Consider the following 27,777-nt stretch of genomic DNA (forward strand, 5'->3'; position numbering starts at 1 on the left):
TTTTTATAGTATTTGAATTTTAGCCACTGAAGTTTAATTTCTTTTGATTATTTGAAAAATATTTCTTTGGAAAGTCATTTTCAGTTTGTTTTCCTAACCATTTTATTAACAAGTTATTTTAACATTTAGTAATGTTACATATTTTACTCACTTATTCATTGAGTTATGTCAAACAAGTTATCAATACAAAAAGGCTTTGCCATACAAAACATTTAAAATTCCTAGTCTGATTTTGTTGTTTTTGTTCTGTTCTAATAAGGAGGTAATGATTAAAGGTGGCGGACTTAAGCACATACCTTGTGTAGAAGACGAGGACTTCATTCAAGCTCTGGATAAAATGATGCTAGAAAATCTTCAGGTATTAAATGTTGCTCTACTCCGAAGAATCTTCTCAATACAAAACGTTGTAGTATGTTAAATTCTGGTTAATGTGAGGGTCTCTGCTGTCTAAATGTCTGCTTCTGCAGCAGCTTTTCCTCATGCATACAACTTGCAGCTGCCAGTACTTCTTGCATCCCACATGCTGATTTGCACATTTCTTTGAGGTAGAGTGGGGGGAAATGCAGCCAGCATAAGACTTGGAACAGAGTAATTTCATTATGCAAGTCTTCCTTTTCTCTCTTAAGTCATATCTCTTTATTTCTAAGACTTCTTTCTTGCAGCTTGTTTAGGAACCTAACTGTGCAGCAAATAAACATTAGGGGAAATTTAATTTAGTAAATCCTTACGTTCGATGTATTATTTGAATAGCTTGTATGTAAATAGAGAAATAGCAGTTATTTAATGTTTCAAGATATGTTAATTTTTTAATGTATTCATAACATTAATAAACCGTATTTTATAGAAAGCTCCATCTGGCAGTTTTTAAAATGTCACAGTAATTTGGGGTAATTATTTTTTTCTGTCCTTAGAATAGAGCCAAAACCTGGGAATCTAATAATATGAGAAAGATAATATTTTTGAATCAGTTGGGGGAAAATGGTCAATAAACAAAAAATAAAGCTGTACTTCTATTTTATTTCCACACCAGAATTAATTGCAAATCTACCCAATAGTTTAAAAATTGTGAAGACTATTGGGCCCTACCTCAAGTGCTTTACTTCTGTTCTTCACACAGTGCTGTCAGATGCTGTTGGTGTTCCCATTTCGTGGGTAAAGAAACAGACTTGGAGAGACAAACTTTCTTGAGGCCACATGGCTAGTAGTGGTAGAATCTGTGCCCAGTCATTTTGCTGTATATTGTCCTCTAGCACAGAATGCCATAAGAAACTTGAAGAAATGACAGACCAGGAAAATAATATTTATTATAGTCTATACAACTAAGGACTATAGCAAACCAATGAGAAAATATGAATGACCCAGTATTTTTTTTTTTTTGCCTGATAATAGGCAAAGTCATTGCAGAGCTCACTAGTAATCAAAATATATTTAAATTAACATGAGCTTTTCCCATTTTTCAGACCATCAGATACTAAGGTTTACACAGTGATAATTACCAGTGTGGTTCTCTGTGGGTAAACATCTGTATTTGGTAAAGGTGAATCAGTCCAGCTTTTATGGAGGGAAATTTAGTAAACCTGTCAAATGGGTGTGCCATTTGATCTAAAAAGGTACCTCTAGTTAATAATTCTCTTTATAAAGCGAAATACACAAAGATGTCTCATTGTTTGTAATAGGAAAAAAATCCTATTTGTCTATCAATAAGGGACCAATTAAATAACAGGAGCATATCCATGTAATCAGCTCTGTGTATACGCAAATAGAAAGATGCCCAAAATATAGGATTAAACAGAAAAAAAATAATATATTTAGTATAGAACAATATGCTTAGTGGTTGATTGTGTTTATATGTGTATTTTAATAAGAACGTCCTCCATTGTTAACAGTTGTTGCATCTTGGGGTAGGGAAGAGAGGTAGCTGGAGGAATTAGTATGGATACATTAATTAATACATTTTTGTATTTAAATATTTTATGAAGAGAATGTTAATTTTATAATCAGCAAAAAACAATCAAGATTCATCTAATACAGTCCTTTCAAATTTTCAGTAACAGTAAAAAGTCTTTATAAACCTATAAACCTATGAGGACTTCAAGCGGATTCTAAAAATTCGAGCTTAAAAAGCAAAAACCATAAACCACTTGGCTTGATTTGCAAATCTCTTGAATATATGAGACCTATATCAAAAGACTATTTAAATGGTGGTAGGGCAATTTCAAAACCTTCAGGGCCTTTCAGCGTTGCTTGCCTGGCTTTGAGGAACCATATTCGACGCTCCCCTCTTTCCTGCTCCATTCATCAGACGTAGACAGTTATTTCCAGTTCCCTAAATGCAGGATACTGGTTCATGTCCTTGCTTTTGCACCTGTTCTTCCCCTGCTAAATTCCCTCCATATCCCCCAAATGCTCTTTACCATCTGCTTGGAAGAAGTCATGTGACTTCTTTAACATTCTCGAGTGGCCCATTTCTGTTCAGCCTTTCATGAAATCTCAGTGCCCACCTACTCCCAGCTGGGCACAGTCAGTCACTCCATCTGCATAGGTGATGTGTACCTCAGATGTATCATAATTTATTTATATGTCTGTCTTGGCAAGTTTATGAGCTCTTTGAGGGTAGAGATTATGTCTTTTTAATATTACTATGTCTAAGCCTATAATACATGGTAAGTCCTCAGGAAAGTTTCATTTAATTAATTGGTTGAAAAGTTCAGTGTAAATGTTAAAAATAATTGATACCACCAACCAAGAAATTAATCTGAATGGTTATAGGTTCCAATCACTCGTGAATACTTCCTGAGTGCCCGCTGTGTGTGAAGCTCTGCTGGGGAGCCTGGGTCAAGGGAGTACAGTGGCAAGCCCACCCCTCTGGTGGGGAGTCAGAGGACAGGCCATTGTGATACCTGCTGGGGGTAATGAAGGAAGATATGGGCTATGAGGATGATATAGGAGGGCACAGTGTGTTTTTGGAACAGGGAGATTCAGTAGCACCTGCAGCATTGTGGGCTTGGGAGAGGCTGGAGCAGTGAACAGGACCAAGTCTTATGTTGAGGTGTTAGCTGGGGGGAGAAATGCCCCCTGGTCTCACCTGCATTTCAGAAACAGTACTCTGGCTCTTGTGACTGTGGTGTTTTAAGAAATACAGCACTGAATGAATTGTTTACAGTTTACATATGTATCCTAGAATGTTCATATACTTTTACATTTCTGTCTTTAAGCAACGAAGTGGCGAATCTGTTAAAGTGCACCAACTTGATGTTGCTATTCCTTTGCATCTCAAAAGCCAGCTGAGGAAAGGGCCCCCGCTGGGTGGTGGGGAAGGAGAGGCAGAGTCTGCAGACACGATGCCATTTGTCATGTTAACAAGAAAAGGCAATAAACAGCAGGTAAGAAACTTGTCTGCTGCATGTTTACAATTGATTGTTAGTTATCAAGTGTAAGGAGTAACTTGATGTGGTAGGTTTTAAATTATGTTTTGCCTACAAGGGGAAAAGAGAAGGTTTTAAAGTGTTGGGTGTTAGAAATACTTTTATTTTATCCCTTATATATCTAGAAGGCACATCTGACTTCTACTGAATGGATAAGTGAAAAAGATATTTAAATGTTAAGTTCATGTATATTGGTAAGAATATATAAATACCTTGACTTTCAGTGGGAAGATGACATAAGCAAGCTCAGGGTGGGGAAGGAAAGGAGGACAGTGACCAACACAGCTCCAGTGAATGCCCAGTTCCAGGATTTCTCTTGAAAATCACTGTTATTTGACCCCTAGTCCTTCTCCTCTGTTCTCACTGTGCATTTTCTCTCTTCTTTCCCTTGTCTTACATGTGGTCCCTAGAACTGTTTCCCCCACGTCTGAGCTGTTACTTTAGGGATTCATACATTCATTTGTCAGGTATGCATTGAGCATCTACTATGTGCCAGGTCCTAGTCTAGGTCCTGAGGCTACACTGATGAACAAGATAAAGCCCCTGCTCTCCTGGAACTTAGATCCTGCTAAGAGAGACAAACACGTGTTTGCAGATAGTGAAATGTGATATGAAGAAAATGAAGGCCGGCTGTCAGACTCAACTCTAGGATATGGCATCATTTCGGTTAAATTTTCTCCCATTTTAACATTTCTGAAATCCAGCTGCTTCTAAGAGTTGATGGAATCTCATGATAATTGACAGCATTTTTTTGTTGTTTTATTGATAGGTAAAATAATGATGCATCTTAGAATTAATAGAATGTGGCCAATTGTGGTGGCATATGTCTATAATCCAAGCACCTTGGAAGGCCAAGGTGGGAGGATCGCTTGAGCCCTGGAGTTCAAGTTTACAGTGAGCTATGATTGAGCCACTGCACTCCAGCCTGGACAACAGAGCAAGACCCTGTCTCTTAAAAAAAAAAAAGGAAATTACGTTTTGGGAGGAGGGATGTTAAATTTTATTAAATATAGGCCGGGCGCGGTGGCTCACGCCTGTAATCCTAGCACTCTGGGAGGATGAGGCAGGCGGATTGTTTGAGCTCAGGAGTTCGAGACCAGCCTGAGCAAGAGCGAGACCCTGTCTCTACTAAACATAGAAAGAAATTATACGGACAGCTAAAAATATATATAGAAAAATTAGCTGGGCATGGTGGCACGTGCCTGTAGTCCCAGCTACTCGGGAGGCTGAGGCAGGAGGATTGCCTGAGCCCAGGACTCTGAGGTTGCTGTGAGCAAGGTTGCTGATGCCACGGCACTCTAGTCCAGGCAACAGAGTAAGACTCTGTCTCAAAAAAAAAAAAAAAAATATATTAAATATAATAGCTACCACAGTTCCCTCATTCATACGCATAGTCATTTTACAAACAATTATTGTTTACCTGGTACGTACCAGGCACTTCTATAGACAAAATATAACAGCAATCAGCCAGAGTCCCCCCTCTGGGAGCTTTCATCTGGTGCTGGGAGGCAGACAGTAAAGAAATATATAATACGTACTGTCTGGTTGGGGAAGAGGCCATGAAGGGGAAGGAAGTGCCATGAGAGGAGAGGAGACAGAAAAAGGGCGTGCGGCGAGGGGGAGACTACTGATTTAGAGAGGGTCCCTGCCAAGGGGATGTCATCTGACATGGAAGGGATATTCTGTCCCTTCCCCACCAGGACAGCCACAAGGAGATGATGCCTAAATTAATTTTTATCTCTGCTTTTGTTAGATAATTTCTTGCTTATACACAGGGATCAGAGTTGTACAGCATGCCATTATTTTGCTGTAATGCAAGTCAACCTTGAGCTGCCATCTGTATACCAGTAGAATCTTGAAGCATAGGGCTGGCAAAGACTATGTCATGACTCATGTTATTGAAAGTTAACCTTGATGTGTCCAGGGCATTGCTGTGTCTTCCTCAGACACAGTGCCATCACTGGGCCTTGCCTCTAGCCTAGGTTCCAGCCAGGCCTTGTTGGGCTTTCAGGGAAGTCCCACCCTGCACCTACTCCTTAGACCAGGTTTGGGCTCTGGTACTCCCTCAGTGCCCCCATCCTCCACTCTCTGTCTCTGGGGAAAATGAGAGCTTGTCTTTTTTGTCAGGACCCTAAACTTGGTGTTGTATTAAGACCTTTGCCAAGACTGCTCTCAGAGCACCTGGAACTACTGATTCATCACTGTTGCCAGGATTCACAAATCCCAGAGTCTTTGCTTTTCTTTTCTAGGGACTACTTAGTTCTCTGACTAGATTTTTCTATTTCCTTTATTCTCTTTTTCTTTAAAAGCTCTTAGTTCCCTCCCTGAGACCTCAACACTAGCTTTTCTTGGCACATAAAGTTTCAAAACGTAATAAAGCTCTAAAGTTTTAAGGCATACACACATGTACAAAGCCATCACGTCTGGTGTTTTAACTGCAAGGGGCAGCGCATGGCAACTCCAGTTTCTGTCCCTGCACAGCCACTGAATGACGGCATCACATCAGCACACTTCTTGGGCCTTGTTTTTTGTTAACTAAAAAGGGGGCTCAGGAATATCTTTCTTTGAAGATTAAATTACACAACAGTAAATAATCAGTTTTCTTCTTTCTCCCTCCCCTTTGTGAAGTACACATGAGAAATCATTACTTGTACATCCTTATAGAACATGTGGGCATCGAAAATAAATTAAATCAAAGCCTGCCTTAAAAAACTTTTGTGCTTTGAAAAAGAAATTCACTTCAGCAATTTGAACTTCTAAATTTTGTGGATCAAAATAAGGCTATGTGTTTATATTTTAGAAGGATATTTTTGGTTCAAAGTAGATAGATTATAAACTGCATCTGTATCTTATATAACTTTATGCAAAGTGAAGGGTTTGAAGTCCTAATTTTTTTAAGTGTGAAATTTAGTTTAATTTTTAAAGATATATATTTATTGAGCTTTAAAAATATTAGTACACATGAAATGAGAGCTCAGCATACTTGGTTATTAAGTAAATTTTCAACTCTTCTAAACTTTATTTGGAATTTTGGAAAATCTTCAATTTTAGGAACATTATTTGAAGAAACATCACTGGTATTTTGTGGTCTGAAAAAGAAAGTATATTTTGTTCTGATTTTTATTTCTTTATTTGGCTTTTGGGTGTTGGCCCTTCTGGTGCAACGGTTTTTCTACAAATGTGAAATGTGTTGCCTTATAGGAATCTTTAGTTAAGTGAAAGATCTCTTTGTGCACCAAATTTGTGCTTAGAAATAACTTTCTGTTGTCATTAGGAAAAAAAAAATATTTGTGCCAATGAAGTGAGTAGTTGAAGGGAAAGAAAAGGATAATGCTTTTCGTAATTTGTTTCTTTCTAGATTTAAATATTTATGAATTAGAATAATGAATTGAAATAAAATATTTTGATCATTAAAACAAAAGCTTTAATGTAATAGAACTGTTGTAAAATTTTAAAGAGCTTTTTGATTAAACAAATATATAATATATTATAGTCTAATACTTGGAGTCAAGTCTTTTTTGGGGGCAGCGGGCGTGGTGGCTCACACCTGTAATCCTAGCACTCTGGGAGGCTGAGGCGGGAGGATCGCTTGAGGTCAGGAGTTCGAGACCAGCCTGAGCAAGAGTGAGACCCTGTTTTTACTAAAAATAGAAAAAATTAGCTGGGCGTGGTGCCATGTAGTCCCAGCTACTCGGGAGGCTGAGGCAGGAGGATTGCTTGAGCCCAGGAGTTTGAGTTTGCTGTGAGCTGGCTGATGCCACGGCACTCTAGCCTGGGCGACAAAGAGAGACTCTGTCTCAAAAGAAAAAAAAGAAAAAGAAAACAAAAAAAACGAAACTTTTTTTGCAGTTAATATTTATAAGAAATTATGATTTATGATATGTTTTGACTAGAGTAGTAACACTTATCTATCTTGGTAATTTGAGATTATATATGTATACATATAGATATATATTTAATTTTATCTACAGTCATGTAGTAGCTGTAAAATACAGCCTAAATCACCTTTGTTGCTTTATCATGTTCCAGGAAATTTAGTTTCAGTAACTTCAGTCTTTTTATCATCTAATTTGCTATAAAGTAGTGTCTCTCTTTCAGTAGTATCTTAGCAGCATTATAGTAAAGGCTTTTGGCAAAGGTAGCATCAGTAAATTTGTGTCTTCATCTCTCTGTATTTATTATTGTCTATTTTCTGTTCCTTTTAAGCACATAATACTTGAGAACTTTTCTTTTTATAAATCTTGTTTCAGAGGTCATAAAATATGTGTTTGTTCATCTTTTGTATAATTGTTTCCCTTTAGAAGACCTAAGTGAAGAAATTGTTAGTCTTATAAATCAATAGAAAGCCTATAAGTTTCACCTTTTTTGATCACATTCATTAAGAAATTTTTTATATACTGTTTTATGTATTCTTTTATTTGTATGATTGGTACCATCTTCATGAGACTCATTACTGAATTATGGATTCAAATTTTATCATCAGGAAGCTAATACAGGGAAAAAATGGCCACCCTATTTACTTTTGGGTGTTTTAAATGTTTTAACAAAAACATCTTAGAATTGCAGCTTCCAATTGCATGATGATCAAAGAAATTATCTAACTACATTTCTTTTTTTTCTTTTTTTTTCCTTTTCCAGACAGAGTCTTGCTCTGTTGCCCCAGGTGGAGTACAGGGGTGTCATTGTAGCTCACTGCAACTTCAAACTCCTGAGCTGAAGCGATTATCCTACCTCAGCCTCCCAAGTAGTTGGGACTATAGGCATGTGCCACCGTGCCTGGCTAATTTTTCTATTTTTAGTAGAAATGGGGTCTCCCTATTGCTCAGGCTGGTCTCAAACTCCTGAGCTCAAGCAGTCCTCCTGCCTTGACCTCCCTGAGTGCTAGGATTACAGGCATGAGCCACTGCACCTGGCCTAAGTGATTTCCTTTTGGGCTGCTTTGCTTAAGTGTTTTGTGGAACAGTAGTGTACCAGTCTTCTGTATTTGCGTAAATTCAATAGTATTTAAGACTGAGAGGAAAACCAGCCAGCTCATTTAGAGGATTCTAATGCTAGAGTCTGTAATTTACATGAACAAACTCAGACTTTTACCTCTTTCTTTACCCGTGCCATCTCAAATAAGGCATCTTATTTAATACTTGGGACAGAAAATGACTTAAAATTTAGCTGTCATTTTCAAAGCCTAATAGATATTTCATATTTTGCTGAGAAAATACTCAACATTGCCCAGGAATTCCCACCTTTGATAAAGATAATAAGAAGGATAATAATAGCTAAAATGTATTGAATTCTTAATGTAATACAGACATAATTATTGTTTTATATACAATCATATCTTTTAAAATGAATGTATTGCTTTATGTATAATAGCTCTGTCTTTGTTGATTTCATACTGATAGATACTTCTTTGAGTATCTGTACCTTTTATATAATGCTACTGCCTACTTTTCATGATCCATTAAGGGAAGATTAGAAAATTGCATAGCTTCAAGTTCTCGTTCGGGATGTTATTCTCATTTTTTAAAAAGAAAGTGGCAATCTTTTTCTGTAGTACTTGAAGTCTCTCCCAGGTGTCATAATAATTTGGCCAAACTTTACAATGCGTATTTAATGGAGCTTTTCTCTACCAATAGTTCTTAGCACCTGGGTTTGGAAATACAGGTGCAACGGGATGCTTTCCACATGAGTAGTGCTGAAAGTAAAGAATTTCACCATGATTTACTGTGATGTCTCCCAGTAACTTAAGTGTTTAGGAAGAGTAAGTTTGTTATGAGATTCTTGTTTCACACCTTAGAGGCATGTAAGGAGTTTAGCAGAAAATTCATTTTGAGCTGGACTTTATCATTTACTTACTCTTTGTCTTCCTGAATTTTGAAAAATAAAAGGTTTATTGCAGGGAATCATGGCCAATTTATTTAATTTTGTTTCAGTTGGTTTTATTAGTGGAAATAAACAGTTGGGGCAGGTCCTGTGTGATATAAATAACATTCCTGATACAGATTACAAAACAGGCATAAGGACAGGTATACAGATGTAATTAAGAATTTCTGTTTTCTGACTACTGGTTGTAAATCTCACTCTGCTAAGAAGGTGATTTTTAAAAATTGTCTTAGGACTTTATTTTGTTAAAAGTTTTATTTTTAGAATGTATAGGAAGCAATGAGGAAGGCTGTTAATTCCAAGCTTTTGAAATTACTTAAATATATTCCTAATATGTAATATTTTAGAGTAACCACATTGCTAGGCACTTTACATATTTTATCTCATTTAATTTTCAGAACAACCGTAAAATATAGTATTGATATCCTCATTTTACAGATGAGAAAAAGACAGAGAGCTCTTAAGGAATTTGCTAGGTCATACTAATAAATGATAGGGCTGAGATGTGAGCTTAATCTGCCTGACTCCGAAAATCTGTGTTCTCCATTTCTTTGCAGCACTGCCTGGCAAGTATTTATTTCATGAAAGAAGTGATTGTAATGTGGAAATGGAAGGAAACGTGGGGAAGGGGCAGAGAAAAAGATACCATAGAATTCATAATTGTGGAAGAAGGAAAAATTGGCCATCATCAGACCATATACGCTAGAATTTAGAAATAGACAGCCCACAGCTGGCAATTTTTACAGAAGATGTGGCTCAAGAGGATTAGGAGGTACTTTTTTGTTTTTTTTTTTTTTTGGAGACAGGGTCTCTCTCTGTTGCCCAGACTAGAGTGCAGTGGCATCAACATAGCTCATTACAACCTCAGACTCCTGGGCTCTAGCCATCCACCTGCCTCAGCCTCCTGAGTAGCTGGGACTACAGGCGTGTGCCCCCATACCTGGCTAATTTTTTCACTCTTTTATAGAGACGAGGTCTTGCTATGTTGCCCAGGCTTGTCCTGAACTCCTGGCCTCAAGCAATCCTCCCACCTCAGCCTCTCAAAGGGTTGGGATTATAGGCATGAACCCCTGTGCCCAGCCTAGGAGGTACTTTTTTAAAAGGCTATTTTTGGAGCCATAAGAACAAAGAAAGGTAATCCCAATGCTTGTGTAGAGAGATGGAAAAAATAACTATTCATAGTCCCCTTAATCAAGAAGAAAGGTTTCTATCAGAATGGGTAGATTAAAAATTGGATAAAATTAAATAATTTCAGAAGGAATTATCTACTTTAAATGTGTCCCAGTCTTCAGGCATAAACAAATTATATCCTGGAGGACTGAAAGAACTTACATTTGTAATGTAGAATAGTTATCATTAAAATTTATAAAAAGTCTTTCAGAATGGAACAAAAGATTCATAGTGGACAAATATTGCCTTTTTCAAAAGCAAGCAAAAAATACATTCTGAAAACTATGTAGTCTAATAAACTCAATGTCTACTTTTAGCATAATTCTAGATTGAGTTTTAAAACAGATGGTTTAAGTTAGGAAAATGAAAATTAAAATCAAATGAAATATCAGTATGTACTCATTAGAATGCTACAATTTCAAAGACTGACCATACCAGGTTTTCAAAGGATGTGAAGGAACCGGAACTCTCATAACACTGCTAGTGTAATGTAAAATGGTGCAGCCACTTTGGAAAACAGGCAGGTCCTAAAAAGTAAAACATACCAGATATTCCCAGCTGTTCCATTCCTAGCATTTTTTGTTTCAGATCTATGAAAACCTATGTCCACATAAAGATTTATACATGGTTGTACAACTGTATTTGTAATAACCCCAAACTAGAAACAACCCAAATGTTACCTGTAGGTGAATGGATATATGGTATATTAATACAGCATAATACACCTGCAATAAAAAGGAACAAGCTACGGATGCATACAACATGAATGCATCTCAAATTATTATGCCAGGCAAAAGAAGCTAGACCAAAAAAAGTACACATTGTGTGATTCAATTTATATAAAAATTTAGAAAGTGCGGACTAGCTAGCCTATAATCCTAGCTACAGAGGAAGCTGAGGCAGGAGGATTGCTTGAGCCCAGTAGTTCAAGTTCAAGGCCAACCTGGGCAACTTAGCAAGACCCCATCTCTTAAAAAAAGAGAGAAAGAAAATGTGCACCAATCAGCGACAAAAAGCAGATCCATGGGTGCCTGGGGATAGAGGTAGAGAAAGATGTTTACAAAGGTTGGAGGTGACAGATAAATGCTCACCATCTCCATTGTGGAGAGGTTTTCTCTGATATGTAACATATAGCAAAACTTATCAAATTAAACATTTTAAATATGTTCTGCTTACTGTAGGTCAAGTGTACCTCACTAAAGTTTTTTTTAACCTTTGAGCTTTTTAAAAAGAAGTGATAGTTTACAGGGAGTCAGTAGTAGATCACTGAGTGCAAGTTCTCTCAAGCCAAGTTCCCTGGGGAGAAGGGTGAGTTTACTAGGCTGGTAGCTAGGTGGACTACCTTAATATATTTTTATTTTGATACACGAGATACTTAATTATCTTTTGTCACAAATATGAAATGTAGTTAGTTGGGTTTGTAGATATTTTCTCACCCATACTTAATATTTTTCATTTTAGTGTATTGGGCCTAGTGTGTTTAGTGTTCTGGGAATTACATTTTAAGGAAAACACTAACTGCAGCACATCATGAGAGAGAATACCAAGAAAGGATGCCAGCATACAGAAGGCACAGATCAAACAGACAAAGGTCTGGGGTCTTGAGCACATCTCCCCAGATCCTTCCTTTCCACAGCAGACATGCTTTTTGGCCAGAGTAATAGATGCAGGCTATCAGACAGCAGAGAAAATTAGGTTGTGAAATACCTCCGTTTCATGCTTAGATGGTACCATCGCTTGCTTTAACATTTTTCAGGGAGCCATGACCCATAAATTCATAGGTGCCATTTAGGTTTGTTTCCATGAGCAGTACTAAATGGAGACCATCTTGCTAAAACCAGAAGCCTTCCTAGATAAAGACTCACGCTCTCCCCATAACAGAACTAAGTCTCTCTGGGTCAGTTGGTTAACACTGCCTCCTTCCCAGCATCACAGCTGTCCTCAGAAATAGGAAGGGCTAGTAATGCCGAGGATGATGGGCTGGATTTGCTCTGTACAGTTCAGGAGGGTGATAGAAACAAAAAGGATGCAGGTGACAGTTTGCTGTAGAAAGCCTTTCTGACAGTTATCCATATGTGACAGGGTCTACAGGTTGAAAAGTTGTCCCCTGTTGCTAAATATGTGCTTCCAAATAGGGTGCTGCAGAGAGGAACGTCTGTTTTTTATGGCGGTTGAACTTGGTGGCCTTTCAGTCGCCATGCAGTCCCAATGGGTTTTGTCTCTGGTAGAGTAATCCTAGTATCTGTTCTTAGGTGTGTGCTTACATGGTGCTGATCATAGTAAAGTAAAGGCGTTATTGTTTTTATGAACTCATTTAATTATACTTGCTATATTATTTGGAGTCTCTTTTTTTTCTTTCTCTCAATTTTCTCAAGCTATTTGTGATTCCTTTGTTATTTTTTCCCTCAGTTTAAGATCCTTAATGTACCCATGTCTTCCCAACTTGCTGCAAATCACTGGAACCAACAACAGGCAGAACAAGAAGAGAGGATGAGAATGAAAAAGCTCACACTAGATATCAATGAACGGCAAGAACAAGAAGATTATCAAGGTATGAAATCACAAGAGAAGCAGAAAATTTTGCCACTGTTTGAATGTTTTAAATATAGAGTATCAGAGTTGTTTTTTCTCACCTTTTCATGTCATAGTTGTATGTATTTATGTGGAGAAGTTGTTTTTTTAAATTCCATTCTACATATTTCTCTCACTTATTTGTAAAATAACAATAATACAATTTGTATCCTATTTTACTAACTCCGTAAATCTGTTAGATTATATACTGCTAGCTAGCTGTGTTTGCAAGGGAGATGATAGCCAATTTTTAATTACCTCACATTACCGGCCAGTTGTGAGCAAATTGATTTAACATGTGTCACTTAACAATAGAAGAATGTTCTGAGAAATGTGTAGTTAGGCCGTTTTGTCATCGTGCAGACACCATAGAGTGTGCTTGCACAGGCCTAGGTGATATAGCCACTGTGTACCTAGGCTGTGTGGTACGTAGCAGGCTGTTGTGTGTGCAGGCCACCCTTGACCAAATGCTGATATGCAGTGTGCAACTGTGTTTATCTCATTTTGTCTATTTGGAGGCTTGGTCTTTAGGATCCCCATGTTCCTTAAGATTTGGGGAAATACTCAAATTAGGATTTTAGTTTTATACAATTAAACCAGCATTTTTGGGTCAATTGGAACCTTACACACAGAGTCCATGGACACCTCCTCAGCCAGCCTTTTGGCATTCCTGTGGTATCCAGATTTTAGAGCCATAACATAGTTGTTTATATGGGATTATATTGAACAAACTGCTATTTGTGCAAGAGAGTATGTGTAAATATTTGTGGTTTTTTATCTTAATTGCACTTCTAGAATCTTCTCTCCCAATTCGCAGTTAATAATATCCAGCATTCTTAATAATAATGGCTAATACTTACTAAGTGCTTACCGTAGCCAGACACTGTTTTATATACTTTTTCATAGCTTGTAATCCTCTCAACAATTTTATGAGATAAATGTTGTTGTTACCTGCATTTTACATTGAGGGAAACTGACCCTAAAGTGCCATAGCTAGTAAGTGGCAGAGCTTGGATTTTAGCCAGTGTAGTCTCGCTCCACACACTGCTCTCTTAGCTGCTGTACAATCTTGCCTCGTGGGCTGTTTCACTGCCTCAGAAGAAGACACACCAATGTGGTGGCCACAGCCATAGTAAAGGGAACCTTGGGTATTAAAAAAATCTCATCTCTGATTTGCTCTTTCAGAACTTAATCATTTTGGTCCGTATAATGGTTATTTTTCCTTAGCTACCTGACAGGACTGATCTAGCCAACATTTTGTTTGCTTCACAGGGGAGTACATTTACAAGAGTTAACAGCACTTTCTTTTTTGCTCCTGGTTACAGAAATGCTGCAGTCTCTTGCACAACGCCCAGCTCCAGCAAACACCAATCGTGAGCGGCGGCCTCGTTACCAACATCCAAAGGGAGCACCTAATGCAGATCTAATCTTTAAGACTGGTGGGAGGTAAAACAGCCTTGACTTATTTCCTCCTTAGCTATTTATTTTTTATGATGTCCATATGAAAAAATTAGAGCATTCTGGATTATACTTATTGATAAAGGCCTAATTATTAGCAAAATAGAGAAGTCTTTTAGTGGTAGGTATCTGAGGAAAAGAATCTGTTTGATATGGTAGTTATAGCTGTTTTTTAAGAAGTCATCTGTTTCACCCAGATCTTGTCTTTCACTCTCTCTGAGTGGACTTCTTTGTATTTTCTCTTTTGCCTTAATGGAAAGGACTAGTTATAGGTGAGTTTTAGAGAAATCGTAGGCTTTGTGTTAGAATTTAGAATTTCTCAGGTCAGAGTTAATTAGTATCAATGTTTATAAAAACTAAACTTTGCAGCATATGGGTAGAGTTTCTTATGAGCTTTTTTAAAAAAAAAAAATATATAAAATTTCCTGATGGAATCCATGGCAGTTCCACTTAAAATTACACTGGAATTATTTAATGTGAGAAAATTAAAACTCTATAAAGAATTCCACATTGAAGATGTTCTCTAATAAAACTTATCTTTTTTTAAGGGTAAATTATTTAAAGTTTTTTGGTGGGCCAGTCACTCATGCCTGTAATCTTAGCATGCTGGGAGGCCAAGGCAGGAGGATCACTTGAGCTCAGGAGTTTGAGACCAACCTGAGCAAGAGTGAGACCCCGTCTCTACTAAAAATAGAAAAATTAGCCAAATGTGGTGACGCATGTCTGTAGTCCCAGCTACTCGGGAGGCTGAGGCAGGAGGATCACTTGAGCCCAGGGATTTGAGATTGCAGTGAACTATGGTGACACCACTGCACTGTAGCCTGGGTGACAGAGCAAGACCCTGTCTCAAAAACAGAAAAAAATAAAATGTTTTTTGGGGACATGATTTAGAGACCCATATCATTAACTCAGTTTTCTATTTTATGATTGAGTTAAAAGTGACAGTGGCATCTGCTGCCCTTACTTTACCTCACTCGGGTGACTGGTGTTTACACTGAGGATCTGCAGAGCCAAAAATGTCACTTGGTTGTTGGGAGCAGGGAAGAGCTATAGAAGGGAGTGGACTAGGGGGTGGGTAGGATTGTGGAAAATGTGGACACTAGTCTTTTACTCACTGAACATGTTTGTGTGTTCCTAACAACATTTTTCTTTTAACTATTTGTTCAAATAACTTTAATCAAATTGTAATTTAGAAAATTGGTTTGTCATAACAGTTTGAAGATGTGTTTTTTAACATCTGATGAGTAGAATTTTTTTAAAAAGTCTAAGTTAGAAATGATATACAGATCTGTCTAATTAGGCATAACAAGATATTAGGTTACTTTTAATTTTCCCAACTTTACTGAAGTCCTCTAATGAAGCCTGTTTTATTACTACTACTATTCTTATTAATCCCTAATCCCTTCTTAGTGCATATATTGCAAGTATAGCTTCTTTTCCTGAGTCTTAAATGTTTGGATGTCAGCACGTGACAGAACCAGTGGGCTATGGGGGGCACGGGGGCACCTGCAGTGAGATCTGCTTCCCTCTCCATATACTCGTTCAGGACCTGCCAGGTGCAGCCCTGCACGATGGAAAATGAAAAGTAGAAGACAGGTCTTTACTCTCAAGGTTGTAGTCCAGTGGGAAGACCAGGTAGAGGCACATGAAAGATAATTCTGCCCTAGTCATTTATTTATTTTAAAAAAGCCTTGGTTGAGAGTATGTTCGGCATAGGCATTTCTTAGGCAGTCGGGAGCAAAGATGAGTACGGGGAAGCCTGTGCGAGAGCTTACATATGCTTCCATGTGTAAGTAGAAGTGCACGTGAACACAGAGGCGTGCCTTTCTTGTTTGCCTGGCAGTGTTACTCAGTGGTTTTTCAAAGTTCGTTATTAACTGTCTGTTCTCCTTTCCTCCCTCCAATCCCCGCTGGGAGAAACTGGCCACACTTGCTTTCTTCCCCACTCCCACTGTGGCTTACCCTGCCACAGAAGCTGCCTTCTCTGGGGTCACCCTCTACCTCCTGTGGCCTCATGTGATCATTGTGTGGCCTCATCTCAGTTGCACTTGGCATCATGGCCCCGTTTTCCTGATGGATTCTCTCCCCTGGCTTCTGGTCCTCCCTTTCTCCTCTCCTCCTTGCTGTGCTCGCCCCTAGGTGTGTAGATGTCATGCGCCTCAGGCTCAGCACTAGGCCCTCTTCTTTCATCCTCCTCCACTCTTGGAGGAGGCAGCACCCCTGTGTGGCTTGGATCCCATCCAGATCTCCAGCCTACACCTTGAATTTGCCTCTCTGCCTAGCCATGTCTCTCAGAGACAAGACCTTGGTGCCTCCACCCCTTTCTCCCCCGGTCTCCAGCCCAGGAGCATTGCCTTTCCCTTCGTCCACAGGAAAGGAGTTGCATTTTTGACTCCTTCCTCTCCCTCAATTCCCAGATCTAGTGACTTAACAAACCCTCTTTATTCTGCTGCCACACGGCTCTCACACTTGCCTGTTTAGTTGCCCTCACTGCCGAGACCCTGGGTTGGGCTACCATCGCTCTCATGTGGGTGACTGTGCACCTGCCTCCTCAACTTCTCTGTCTCATTTCAACCCCTTCCAATTCATTCGGCTGTACCTAGTGTTCTTTCTTTCTTTCTTTTTTATTTCTTGAAACAGAGTTTCGCTGTGTCACCCAGGCTGACGCGCAGTGGCCTGATCATAGCTCACTGTAGCCTTGAACTCCTGGGCTCAAGCGGTCACCCAGCTAATTTTTTTATTTTTTATTTTTGTAGAGATGGGGTCTCACTATATTGTCCAGGCTGGTCTCGACCTCCTGGCTTCGGGGATCCTCCCACCTTGGCCTCCCATAATGCAGGGATTATAGGCGTGAGCTACCACACCCAGCCCCAGTGTTCTTTCTAAAATGCAAATCTGATATCTAACTATGTGAGCCCTTGTGCTCAGAACCCTTCAATGGCTCCTCGTGGCTTGTAGGATTAAGTCTAAACTCCTCAAATCGGTGAACAAACCCCTGTGTGATATGGGCGTACTTGCCCTGCTGGCTTCACCTTGCCCTGCTCTTTCCCCTACTCCGGCTACGCTGGCCTTTGGTTCTTCTGAGTGTGTTCTTTTTGCCTCCTCTGTTTGGGACAGTCTGCTGTTTTTCCCCTGGATAATTCCTGCTCCTCTGTCAGTTCTGCCTTGGTGTACTCACGTCTGACATGACTTGCTGCATTTCCACAGACCTTGTCCTACTTAATTACCTGGTAGCTCATCTCTGTCTCCCATGAGATTACAGACTGAGGGCAGGGACTGAGTCTTATCTTGCTTTTCATTAGATCTCCTTCATAGCTCTGGAGCCTGGCTCCTAGCAGATGTTTAGTAAATATTTGGTGAATGGACAAAGGAACTTTTTACGATCTACGTTTAGTCATTTCGTAAACTTTCTCTCTCCATTTCTGCTCCCAAGCTCTTCTCTCTTATCCCCCTGCGCCCCCCCCCCCCTTTTTTTTTTGGTGAGAGTCTAAACTCTTGAGCTAGACTCTCAACCTGTTTTAAATCTTGTAAAATTGTAACTTGAAAAAAAATATCCTAACTTGCCCATCATTCTTAAGAATGATGCTCTGGAAAGTCTCATGAATGCCATGTTCATAGCCAGTGCTCCTAAAACATTGTAGAAGAACAAGCAAATGTGTAAACATGAGTTTTCAAGCCTTTCGGAATACCAAATGTTCTTTGCCATTTTTTAAACTTAAGTTTTAAGTGAAGAAATGTAGTCATTTGAAAGAACAGACTAATGGGGTGGAATATCATAGTGGTTTGGCTCCTCTTTATTTACTTCTATTTTTAACCCTGGGCCAGACTTAGTAGGAATCTGTGAACTTAGAGCAATGGCTTTGTTGGAAACCATAAGAACACACTGGAGTGATGAATTCCTATAGAAAGGAGGGAAAAGTCAGTGAGTGAAGTCTGAGAAACTGGTTTCAAGTTGATTCTTAACCTGGCTAGTGCTTTTCTAAAAAATCAGTTATTAATATTGGCCATGTGATATGGCAGATAAAGGAAAATTTATTTGGAAACTGGTTATTGAAGTAGTTTAAAGTATTTCTTACCTGTCAATTTTGATAGGCTTCCCAGACATTAATTATAATGATTTCTATATTTTCTAATCAGGGGATCCTTGAAATAAGAAGAGAAATTAAAATTTCAGCCTTTGGGCAAATTACTGGCCTTTGCTTAAAATGAGTTAAGTGGTAGTGATTGATCTAAGTGAAACTATTCTCTGGGTTTTCTGTAGCTCAGAGCAAGGTGGTTTTCTGCTCGGCTAGTGTTGAAAATCTTAGCATCTTTGGCAAATATAACATGGTTTAGATGCTACCAGTTGATAGGGGTTATTGCAGTGGTCCTCAAACGTGTTAAAATACATATTAACCCTCTAGACTCATGAAAAAGCAGGTTCTGATTCACTTCTAACACGCTCCCAGGTGACATCAGAGCTGCTGGTGTATGACAAGGGTGTATGCAATCCCACTTTTTAGCCCATCCCAAGGAGAGTCTGCATTTTTTTATTAAATGTTTTCTTTATGTTATTATTGTAAGGTTAAGTGATAGTTTTGTCATAAAATAGTCCCTCCTAGAATCACATTTAATGTAAACTATATATTGTAAACATTTTTTGAGCTTTTTAAATCACTCAGAAGGATTATTTGCCCATAAGTCAGTCATGTGGCATCCCACACTATAACTAGTGATGGAAATATATCTTATTTACCAAAGATTGTGAACATTTTTTCCTATCATTCATTGCATTTATTCAAAGTATTCTATTTTGGACAGCTGCTTTGTCTTGACTTCCAGAGAAACTCTTGTATCTTCTCTTTCATTCTGTTGGAATTGTGTTATGGACCCTTTTCCCGTCAGTTCAGTTCTAGAATTTTTATGGATATGTCCAGCTGAAAATATACTTTTCCATATTTGCATTTCATTCTTTGAAGGTTTCTTGGTAATGTAACTTGCTCTGTGAAAAACAAACAGTATTAGTCTGCTCGGCTGCTGTAACAAATACCACAGGCTGAGCGGCTTAAACAGCAGAAGTTTATTGTTTCACAGTTCTGGAGGCTGGAAATCTGAGATCCAGGAGTCATCAGGGTTGATTTCTTCTGAGGTCTGTGAGGAAGCATCTGTCCCAAGCCTCCCTTCTAGCTCCTGGGGTTTGCTGGCAATCCTTGGCATTCCTAGGCTTGTAGGTGCGTCACTCTCGTCTCTGCCTTCATCTTCACGTGGCATCTCCCCGTGTGCATGTCTGTGTCCTGATTTCTCCTTTTTAAATAAGAACACAGTTATATTGTATTAGGGGCCTGCCCTACTTAGTATGGCCTCTTCTTAACTAATTATATCTGCAGCAACCTTATTTGCAAATAAGGTCACATTCTGAGGTACTGGGAATTAGACTTCAACATATGAATTTTGGGGGTGCACAACTCAGCCATAACACAAACCATGAATTCTTAGCATCTTAGAAATTAGTCATAGAAGAGATACAGGCACTGTCCATTCCAATTACTGTTGGAATTGCTTGTTTTGTCATAGTCCAGTAGAGAGCATGTGTGCTACAGTTGTCCCTCGGTGTCCATGGAGGATGGGTTCTTAGACCCCCCTGGATACCAAAACCCACAGATGCTAAAGTCCCAGATATAAAATGGCACAGTGTTTGCATATAACCTATATAATCCTCTCGTATACTTTAAATCCTCCCTAGGTTACTTACAATACCTAATGCAATGTAAATGCTATAAAAATAGTTGTTATACTATATTATTTTTTAAAAAATTGTATTATATTTTATTGTTTGGGTTTTTTCCCTGAATATTTTTGATCTGCGGGAACCTATGGATACCAAGGGCCAACTGTAATTTGGAGAAGTCACTAGTGGTGATTGGTAGTGTTTGAGGGGACGCTTTCTTGCACGAGCCTTGCCTGTGGCAGTGCACTCTATAATGTTGCCCTGTTTGTGCCTTTAGGAGACGTTGATCCAGCAGCACGTGTCATTTCATTAGGTCCTGTATCTGATGTTGTGGATAGTGGAGTCCTCCAGCAATTGAATGAGAGCAGTGGACACATCTCAGCATGTCGGTCTAGAGAGTTGCGAATCTAAACCTGGGACAGGCTGGGGCTATGAGGCAGAAACACCAGCCTCTGCCAACACCGGAACAAGCCGACGCTTCCAGACAAGGCGTAAAAGGCCTTTTGCAATGGAAATCACGTGAGGGTTAATCTTCTCTTGAGAATGGCAGTCAAGAAATGAGACGGTTCACTTGACTACTGAGCAGTTACACCAAGAAGAGAGTCGATGAGATGATTGAGCCGGAGAAGAAACGGTTGTGATGGTAATGGTATGGGGGAAATGAACTTGAGTTTTAAACTTGATTTGAGTTACAGTGTCTCTGAATTGAACATCCCATGTTGGAAGAAGATACATTTGGGGGCTCCAGGACTACAGTAGAAAAGTATAGAGCAAGCAGTAAAATCTCCTAGTAAAAACTTACATGCAGGACAACAAAATGATGAAAGATATCCAAATACCAGATAATCCACCAGGAAGGCTTTTGTTTAGGAATTTGTTGCAAGAGGAACAAGGGATGAGGGAGAAAAATCTGTTTTATCCATCAGAGTCAGTGAAATAAAATTGCCTATTAGGGTAAAAGAAAAATGTGAAGACTATTTTAGTATACAGAGAGCATTAATTCAGATGGCTTAGACGAGTCTAATACCAGTCCAAGAAAAGGGATATAGTTGAGCCCATTGTAAGTATCATTGAAAATAAAACGTGCCAGTCAGCATGTCACAGAAGACGAACGAAGGACAACAAGAAGTGATCAGAATATTTTGTTGACCTTCATGGGTTTACAGCCTCTATCTCTAAACAAAGTATGGAAACAAGTAGAGCTTTTATTTTGCTTTTGTTTTTGTTTTGTTTTGTTTTGTTTCCCCCCACTAAATAGAAATGAGGGTTCTTAGTCTGTTTCTGACAATCTGTTAATTTATTAGGATAGTTGTCTTTCGTTTGCTTTCTAATAGGCATAGTAAATTTAGTTGAAGAGCACATCTGTATGCTACAACTTGATTACATCTTTTTTTCTAGCTATTTTGCATTTTTTCTTTTACCATGTTTCAGTTTCTGCATGTAGATTTAAATAAGAAACAAAACTTGTAAAGTTGTAACATTTCACATGGAAATGCTGCCCAATCTTCACCAGCTTCAGAAATCTGACCTTTGCCGATGCTGCAATAAAGTGATGTAATTTAGATCTGGTGTGGTTTCGTTTTATTTGGTTTGGGTTTCAGAAACGTATAGAATGGGTAAATCAGTGTCTTCTAGGGTCATCTTTGTGCTTTATAATGTATTCTCAAAGACGATTTCTTTAGCATTTCAGTGTTAGTGTTGCTTTCACTTTAAGGGTTCCATCTTTGCATGACATTCTTAGGTCCCTGCTGTAATTTACCTTTTGGGTCAATTCAAAAAGTAGCCTGTGTGATCCAACAGAATAAATGCTTTTAGGACAGACTTAACACTGGTTAAGGTGGAAAATGTTGGCATAACATGGTTCAGCCTGAGGCAGCGTTTGTGATTCTACCCAAGCATGTGCAGCAGGGTGGGCAAACAGCCTCTGTGAAGCAGCCAGGTGTGGCACACATCTGTAGTCCCAGCTATGCAGGAGAAGCCCACTCAGAAAGGAACACTAAGAACCACTGTTTTCCGTTTCTTTCCAGGTGTTAATTTCAAGGATGATTTACACAATCCAAATGTAGTTACTGTAATCTCTGTTGCTATAATTTCTAAAATTCAGCTGAGTGTCATTATCATCTGAAAAGAAATAGGCTTTTATTTTTTAAAAAGTTTCACAACTTCCTTTCACTTTAAGGGAAGCTTATTATCCAGCCCTGTCACCATGTTCATCACTGACCTGTACACTGTGTTAAACTTACTATTCTCTTGTTGGGTCTGAAATGGTTTTGTCATTTTTATATTATGTACAAGTTCTGTCATTTTTATATTATTTCTGGGTTTTAAATTATAGGCAGCCAGGGATAATCCTGAATTCACCCTTTATACCACATATCATGTGCAGGGCAGAGAATATGCAAAAATTAGCTGTGCAGTGATAATTTACCTTCATTCACCTTTCATCTAGAAATGGCAAGGCCACTAGCAGGTGTGATGTTTTGGGAACCATAAAGAAAGTAGACCAAATAGGATTTTTTTTTTACAACTTCATTCATTCAGATTACTATAATATAGATTACTGGTGACCAAAAGATTATCGATATGTAAAATAGGGTCTGTGTCAGCCACCAAGAAGCTTGCTTGTGTTTAAAAAAAATTTGAGGAGAAGCTGCCTGAATTTTGGGAAATTTTGTGATTCTTGTAACTTAGTCTTTTGCTCTTTCTTTTTTTCCCCTTGTGATCCACCAGATGTAAGCAGATTGCCAGACTTCCCCCTTCCTTCGAGCCTGCCGTTCCTTTTGGGGAACTGATAGACTGAAAAGGCCTCTGGGCAGCCTAAGGATCTGTTTCAGAGTCAGTTTCTCCCCTTTCCTGTGACATATAATAATTCTACATGTAGCTGTTACACCGGCAGCCAGGCAGAAGGAAGGTTGTAGGTAGCACACAGTACCTAGAAGAGCCAAACAAGGAATAAGATGAGAAAACTAAAAACTAAAACCCATAAGCAAGGCCCAGAAATACCAAAGAGGAGAAACACCCCTTGGAGCAAACTCCCAAGAAGCCCAGCAAGCCAGTAGGATCTTCATCCTAGAGGGCTTAGAAGATTAGTATCGGAAGAAACACTCATTTTACAGAAAAATCATCCTGAGAGGTGCAGTGACATAACACCATTCAGTATGGTAAGATCAATAATTGATGATTTGGGGATTTATATGATTAACTTCATTATAGGAAGTAAATACAGTTGGCCTTTGAACAATGTGGGAGTTAGGGGTGCCCCCTCCTCCGCCCCCTTGCAGTCAAAACTCTGCATGTAACTTTTGACTTCTTCCAACCTTAACTACTAACAGCCTACTGTTGACCGGAAGCCTTACTGATAAACAGCTGGTTAGCACAGATTTTGCATATGTATTATATACTATATTCTTACAGTAAGCTAGAAAAGAAAACGTTGAGAAAATCATAAGAGAAAATATATTTACTGCTAATTAAGTGGAAATGGATCATCATAAAGGCCTTCATCCTCATCATCCTCATGTTGACTAGGCTGAGGAGGTGGAGGAAGAGGAAGGGTTGGTCTTGCTTTCTCAGGGGTGGCAGAGATGGGAGAAAATCCTGGTATCGGTGGACCCGCACAGTTCAAACCTGTGTTCAAGGGTCAACTGATGGCCACAAGTAGAGAGAGGTAAGACTCCAGATTTCCTAACAACTCCAACCCTATCATTATCATATATCTTTATGATCTTCCTGATGAAAAACATAAGATATTGTTTGGAAAAGGCAGGGATGAAATATCTCGTAGGTTCTCTTCTAAAATGATTTCAAAGTTTTTATATATTCAGAGGTTAAGCTTTCAGTTCTCTGGAGCCCGATGTGTTACTTAGCTGTAAATGAAAGATACCCAATTTGAATTCGCTTAAATGCAAAGGAGATTAGTACAAGGATTCTAAAGTATGAAAACAAGCACAAGAATTATCACTAGGCTTTAGAAATAACTAAATGCAGTCAGAGCTCCCAAAAACATATTCTTTTGCTCAGTTTTGTTCTTCCTCATTGTGTTAGTTTGCTCCCACTGCCATAACAAAATACCACAAATGGGGAGATTTGAACAACAGAAATGTATCATCTCACAGTTCTGGAGGCTAGAAGTCCAAGATCAAGGTGTCAGCAGGTCTGGTTTCTCCTGAGGCCCCTCTCCTTGGCTTGCGGATGGCTGCTTTCTCGCTGTGTCCTTGCATGGTCTTTTTTTGTAGGTGGCATCCCTGGTGTCTCTTTCATTGCTTACAAGGACACCAATTTTACTGAGTTACTGGGGCTTAGGACTTCAACACGTGAATTGGGGAAGAGAGTGGGGGAACACAGCTCAGTCCTTAACACTCACTGTGAACTCCTGAGTTCTGTATTCTGCCCAGGTGCAAACACAGACTTGATGGCCTCTGCAACCAAGGACCTGCTGCTGCAGCTTGGCTCGAGCATCTGTCCTGGGACCAGTGATCCTGGGCCCAGGAGGTGGGGTCCCGTAAATCGTGGCAGCTCTCCCAGAAGCCATATGAACTACGTAAGGGAGGGACACTTCACTCAAGTTATCCAGAATTGGCATTGTCGTAGATTTTAGATGTGAGGTTTCCCACAAAGCTGTAAGTTTAATCGCTTACATTTGCTTTTTGAATAACTTCAAATGTTTTATACATACAACTTCTCTAAATATTCCTCCTTGTGTGGCTAGCACCAAGATTTAGATTAAATCTTAGTCTAGTGATCTTCCCTAGTCTTGTTTTGAGCACAAGTAAAATAGAGGTGAAATCAATTTAATATAAATTTTAAAGAGCATGCTATGAGTAAAATTCGATTTTTGGCATTTCTTAAATGTGAATTTTTCTTAACCTTTGGAAGTACAAAGGGCATTCAGTTATCTTCTGTTATCTCAGTAGAATGTTTCTTTCTGGAGGAGTAACTTTGAAAATCGTTGGATTATGGCCCAAGTGTTTGTTTTCTTGGAAGCTGTTCTAATTTTATAGTTACTGGGAAAAGCATATAAAATTCTGTCGTGTGTGTGCATGTACGTGTGCAAGTGCTAATGTGTTTACTCTTTGGCTTCCTATATGATAGTGAAAAGCTTTGGTTTTAGTTTTATGTTGGATGGTTTTATGTTGTATGGTTTTAAACATTTATGTGGATACTTGGAGACCATGGGAAGACAAAGATTCATTTGACAAGTACCAGCCTCACTCTGTATGCCAGGCACTGTTCTCAGCCCTGGATATACAGAGATGGGAAAGTCGCTGCTCTCAAGAACTAACATTCTAGCATGGAAATAGATATCTAAGAAATGTGAGTGATTCTGTGAAGTTAAGTGATGATATCTATGAAGTGCTTAGAGCAGTGCTTCGCACTTAGGTGCAGTGGTTGCTGCTGTTATGACGCCTTTGCACGTGCTATTTCCCTGGCCAGAGTGTGCTCACACTCCTGGTCTTTCGAGATTTAGTTCCAGCTTTGCCTCTCCTGGGAGACCTGACTGATTTCTCAAAGGCACCTCTTTCTGCCTGCCTGCCCCTGGGGAGAGGTGAGCACAAGCCATGCACAAAGTTAGGAAGGGGGGCTCCCTGGGAAATGTTCACCCTCCAGACGGGGGATTTTGAGGGACTCTGCTCTGAACCACCACCACCCACCTCGTTCAGAGCAAGATGTGCACTTGCCCCACACGCCACCTGACCTCAGCCTTGCTGCTGAGCTCTCACTTGTCTAGTCTGGCTTGACCGGTCCAGCTCAGGAATTTGGAAAGTGGAGGCAGGTTCCACTGGTCGCCATTCCCCCGTGCGCAGACTGCATGGCGGCATGGTCACTGAAGGCCTGCTGGGGTTGGCGCTGGCAGGAAATTTCTAGACTGACAAGCAGAGAACATTGTCCTAATGCCATGGACTGTTGGCTTTGTGATCTACGAGGTGAACGGGTGGACTTCATACACACTTGCCACTAGGGAGAGCATTCAGGTCTGGAACAGTTTTTCAGTTGAAGCCCGGAGGTAAGAAATGCTACATTCAGAGGAATGTTGAAGGGTCCAGGCTGGCCACTGGTGGCCACTTGTTACATGTGTATTAACCACCAGCTCCAGCACTTCCTACTGTTACAACCTTGGGTAGCGATTGAGCTCGGACCCTCAGTTTTCCCATCTGTAAAATGGGAATGACTTAGTAGGGTCGTATGAGGGATTAATGGAATAGTGGACACAAGGGTCTGAGCACAGCAGCTGTTACATAGTATTATAAGTGCTCAAGAAAGGTTAACTATTAATAGTAGTATCACGACCACAGCTTCTATGTGTCAGATACAGTGTTGTGTGCACAGCAGACCAAGCAGGCTCTTTTCTTGAAGATCTCATAAACCCCTCAGGTATGCAGACAGTCAGTATCACATGCAGACCTGGGCAGCTAAAATCACACACGTGACTTCCGACAGCTGTGTGTGATTGCTCACGGAGCTATGTGCCTGAGCAGCAGCAGGAATGCCACCCTGCAGGGGAATCTGGCTTGGGCCAAGTTCTGTGTACTTGGTGGGTAGAGAAATAATGTCTCCATCTCCCCAGAGTTCGCCCGCTACTAAAATTCAGGCATAAACCTTTTACTCTCTCGTTAATTTTTTTTCTGTAAGCCTTTTTCCTCCCAATGACAAAGGGTTGGTGGCTTATTTGAATATTAAGGAGAAAAACCTGGTGTCCCCAGTTTAAATGACTCCTACATCCAGCCAAAAAGTATCATGGCGGGTACTGAGCCCTCCAATGCACCTGGACAAGGTCAAACCACCCCAGGTTGGATAGTTTCTGAGATACCTCATGGGTGGGAGTCAGAACCGGCAGAACCCAAGATGCCATTTGGAAGAGAGGAGCATCCTTAAAACCCCAGGGCCCGGTGACCTTTTCAGTAGAGTGGGCCAGGATAATACTCCCAAGTCCTTTGGAGTCTGAAGGTGGGGTTTTCAGTGGGCTTCCTTGGGAGGGGATTGCCAGAGAATAGGTAAAGGAAGCAAAGCAGGAAGCAGTTTTGAAATAGGCAGAATTGTTCAGTTTAACCTGTTTTGGCCACCTGCTTGTGTGCCTAGCACAAGCGGGTGTGAGGATTGGTCCTCAAATCAAGGAGCCCGTGTTTACTACAACTTCCATGTTACAGGGAGCATTGTGTTAACATTTGAGACTGTATGGCTGAAATCCTTAGCAGCTTACGATCCTGTTCCGAGCCACATCCAGAATGTGCACCCTCATCCTTCAGCACGAGACCGACCGCCGACCTGCCCCTCTGCCATCCTTGCCGAGCAGCGGAAGGGCGCTGGCTGCAGCGCTAGCCAGGCTGGATTTGAATTCTGCTTCTGCCACATACTAGGTAAATTTCTCAACCTAAGCTTCTTTAGCTCATTTGTACAGTGAGAGTAAAATTCTGAATGTTCCAGGGTGATCGTGAAACTTGAATGGAAAGCATTCATCCAACGCTTCCTGTGTGCTAGTTACCTGCTGTAAAGAAGGTTACAGTGATAAACACAGCAGAGAAAGTCCTGCTTCTAGGAGGGAGAGACACATAAATGACAATTAAGAAA

At 39.8% G+C, this 27,777-nt stretch overlaps 1 protein-coding gene across 1 annotated transcript in view; it reads left to right on the forward strand.

Moving 5' to 3' along the window:
* The window catches only part of UPF2 (UPF2 regulator of nonsense mediated mRNA decay), a 92,127-nt gene extending 70,354 nt beyond the window's left edge, over positions 1-21,773 (forward strand). The window contains exons 18-22 of the mRNA XM_045535954.1: positions 260-358; positions 3,216-3,383; positions 12,885-13,026; positions 14,372-14,492; positions 20,489-21,773. Of these exons, the coding sequence (XP_045391910.1) occupies positions 260-358; positions 3,216-3,383; positions 12,885-13,026; positions 14,372-14,492; positions 20,489-20,498 (540 nt within the window). The 3' untranslated portion in view covers positions 20,499-21,773. The remainder of the gene's footprint in view (positions 1-259; positions 359-3,215; positions 3,384-12,884; positions 13,027-14,371; positions 14,493-20,488) is intronic.
* The last annotated feature ends 6,004 nt before the right edge of the window (positions 21,774-27,777 follow it).

The sequence above is a fragment of the Lemur catta genome, chromosome 1 (assembly GCF_020740605.2).
Source record: "Lemur catta isolate mLemCat1 chromosome 1, mLemCat1.pri, whole genome shotgun sequence".
Classification (NCBI taxonomy): Eukaryota; Metazoa; Chordata; class Mammalia; order Primates; family Lemuridae; genus Lemur; species Lemur catta.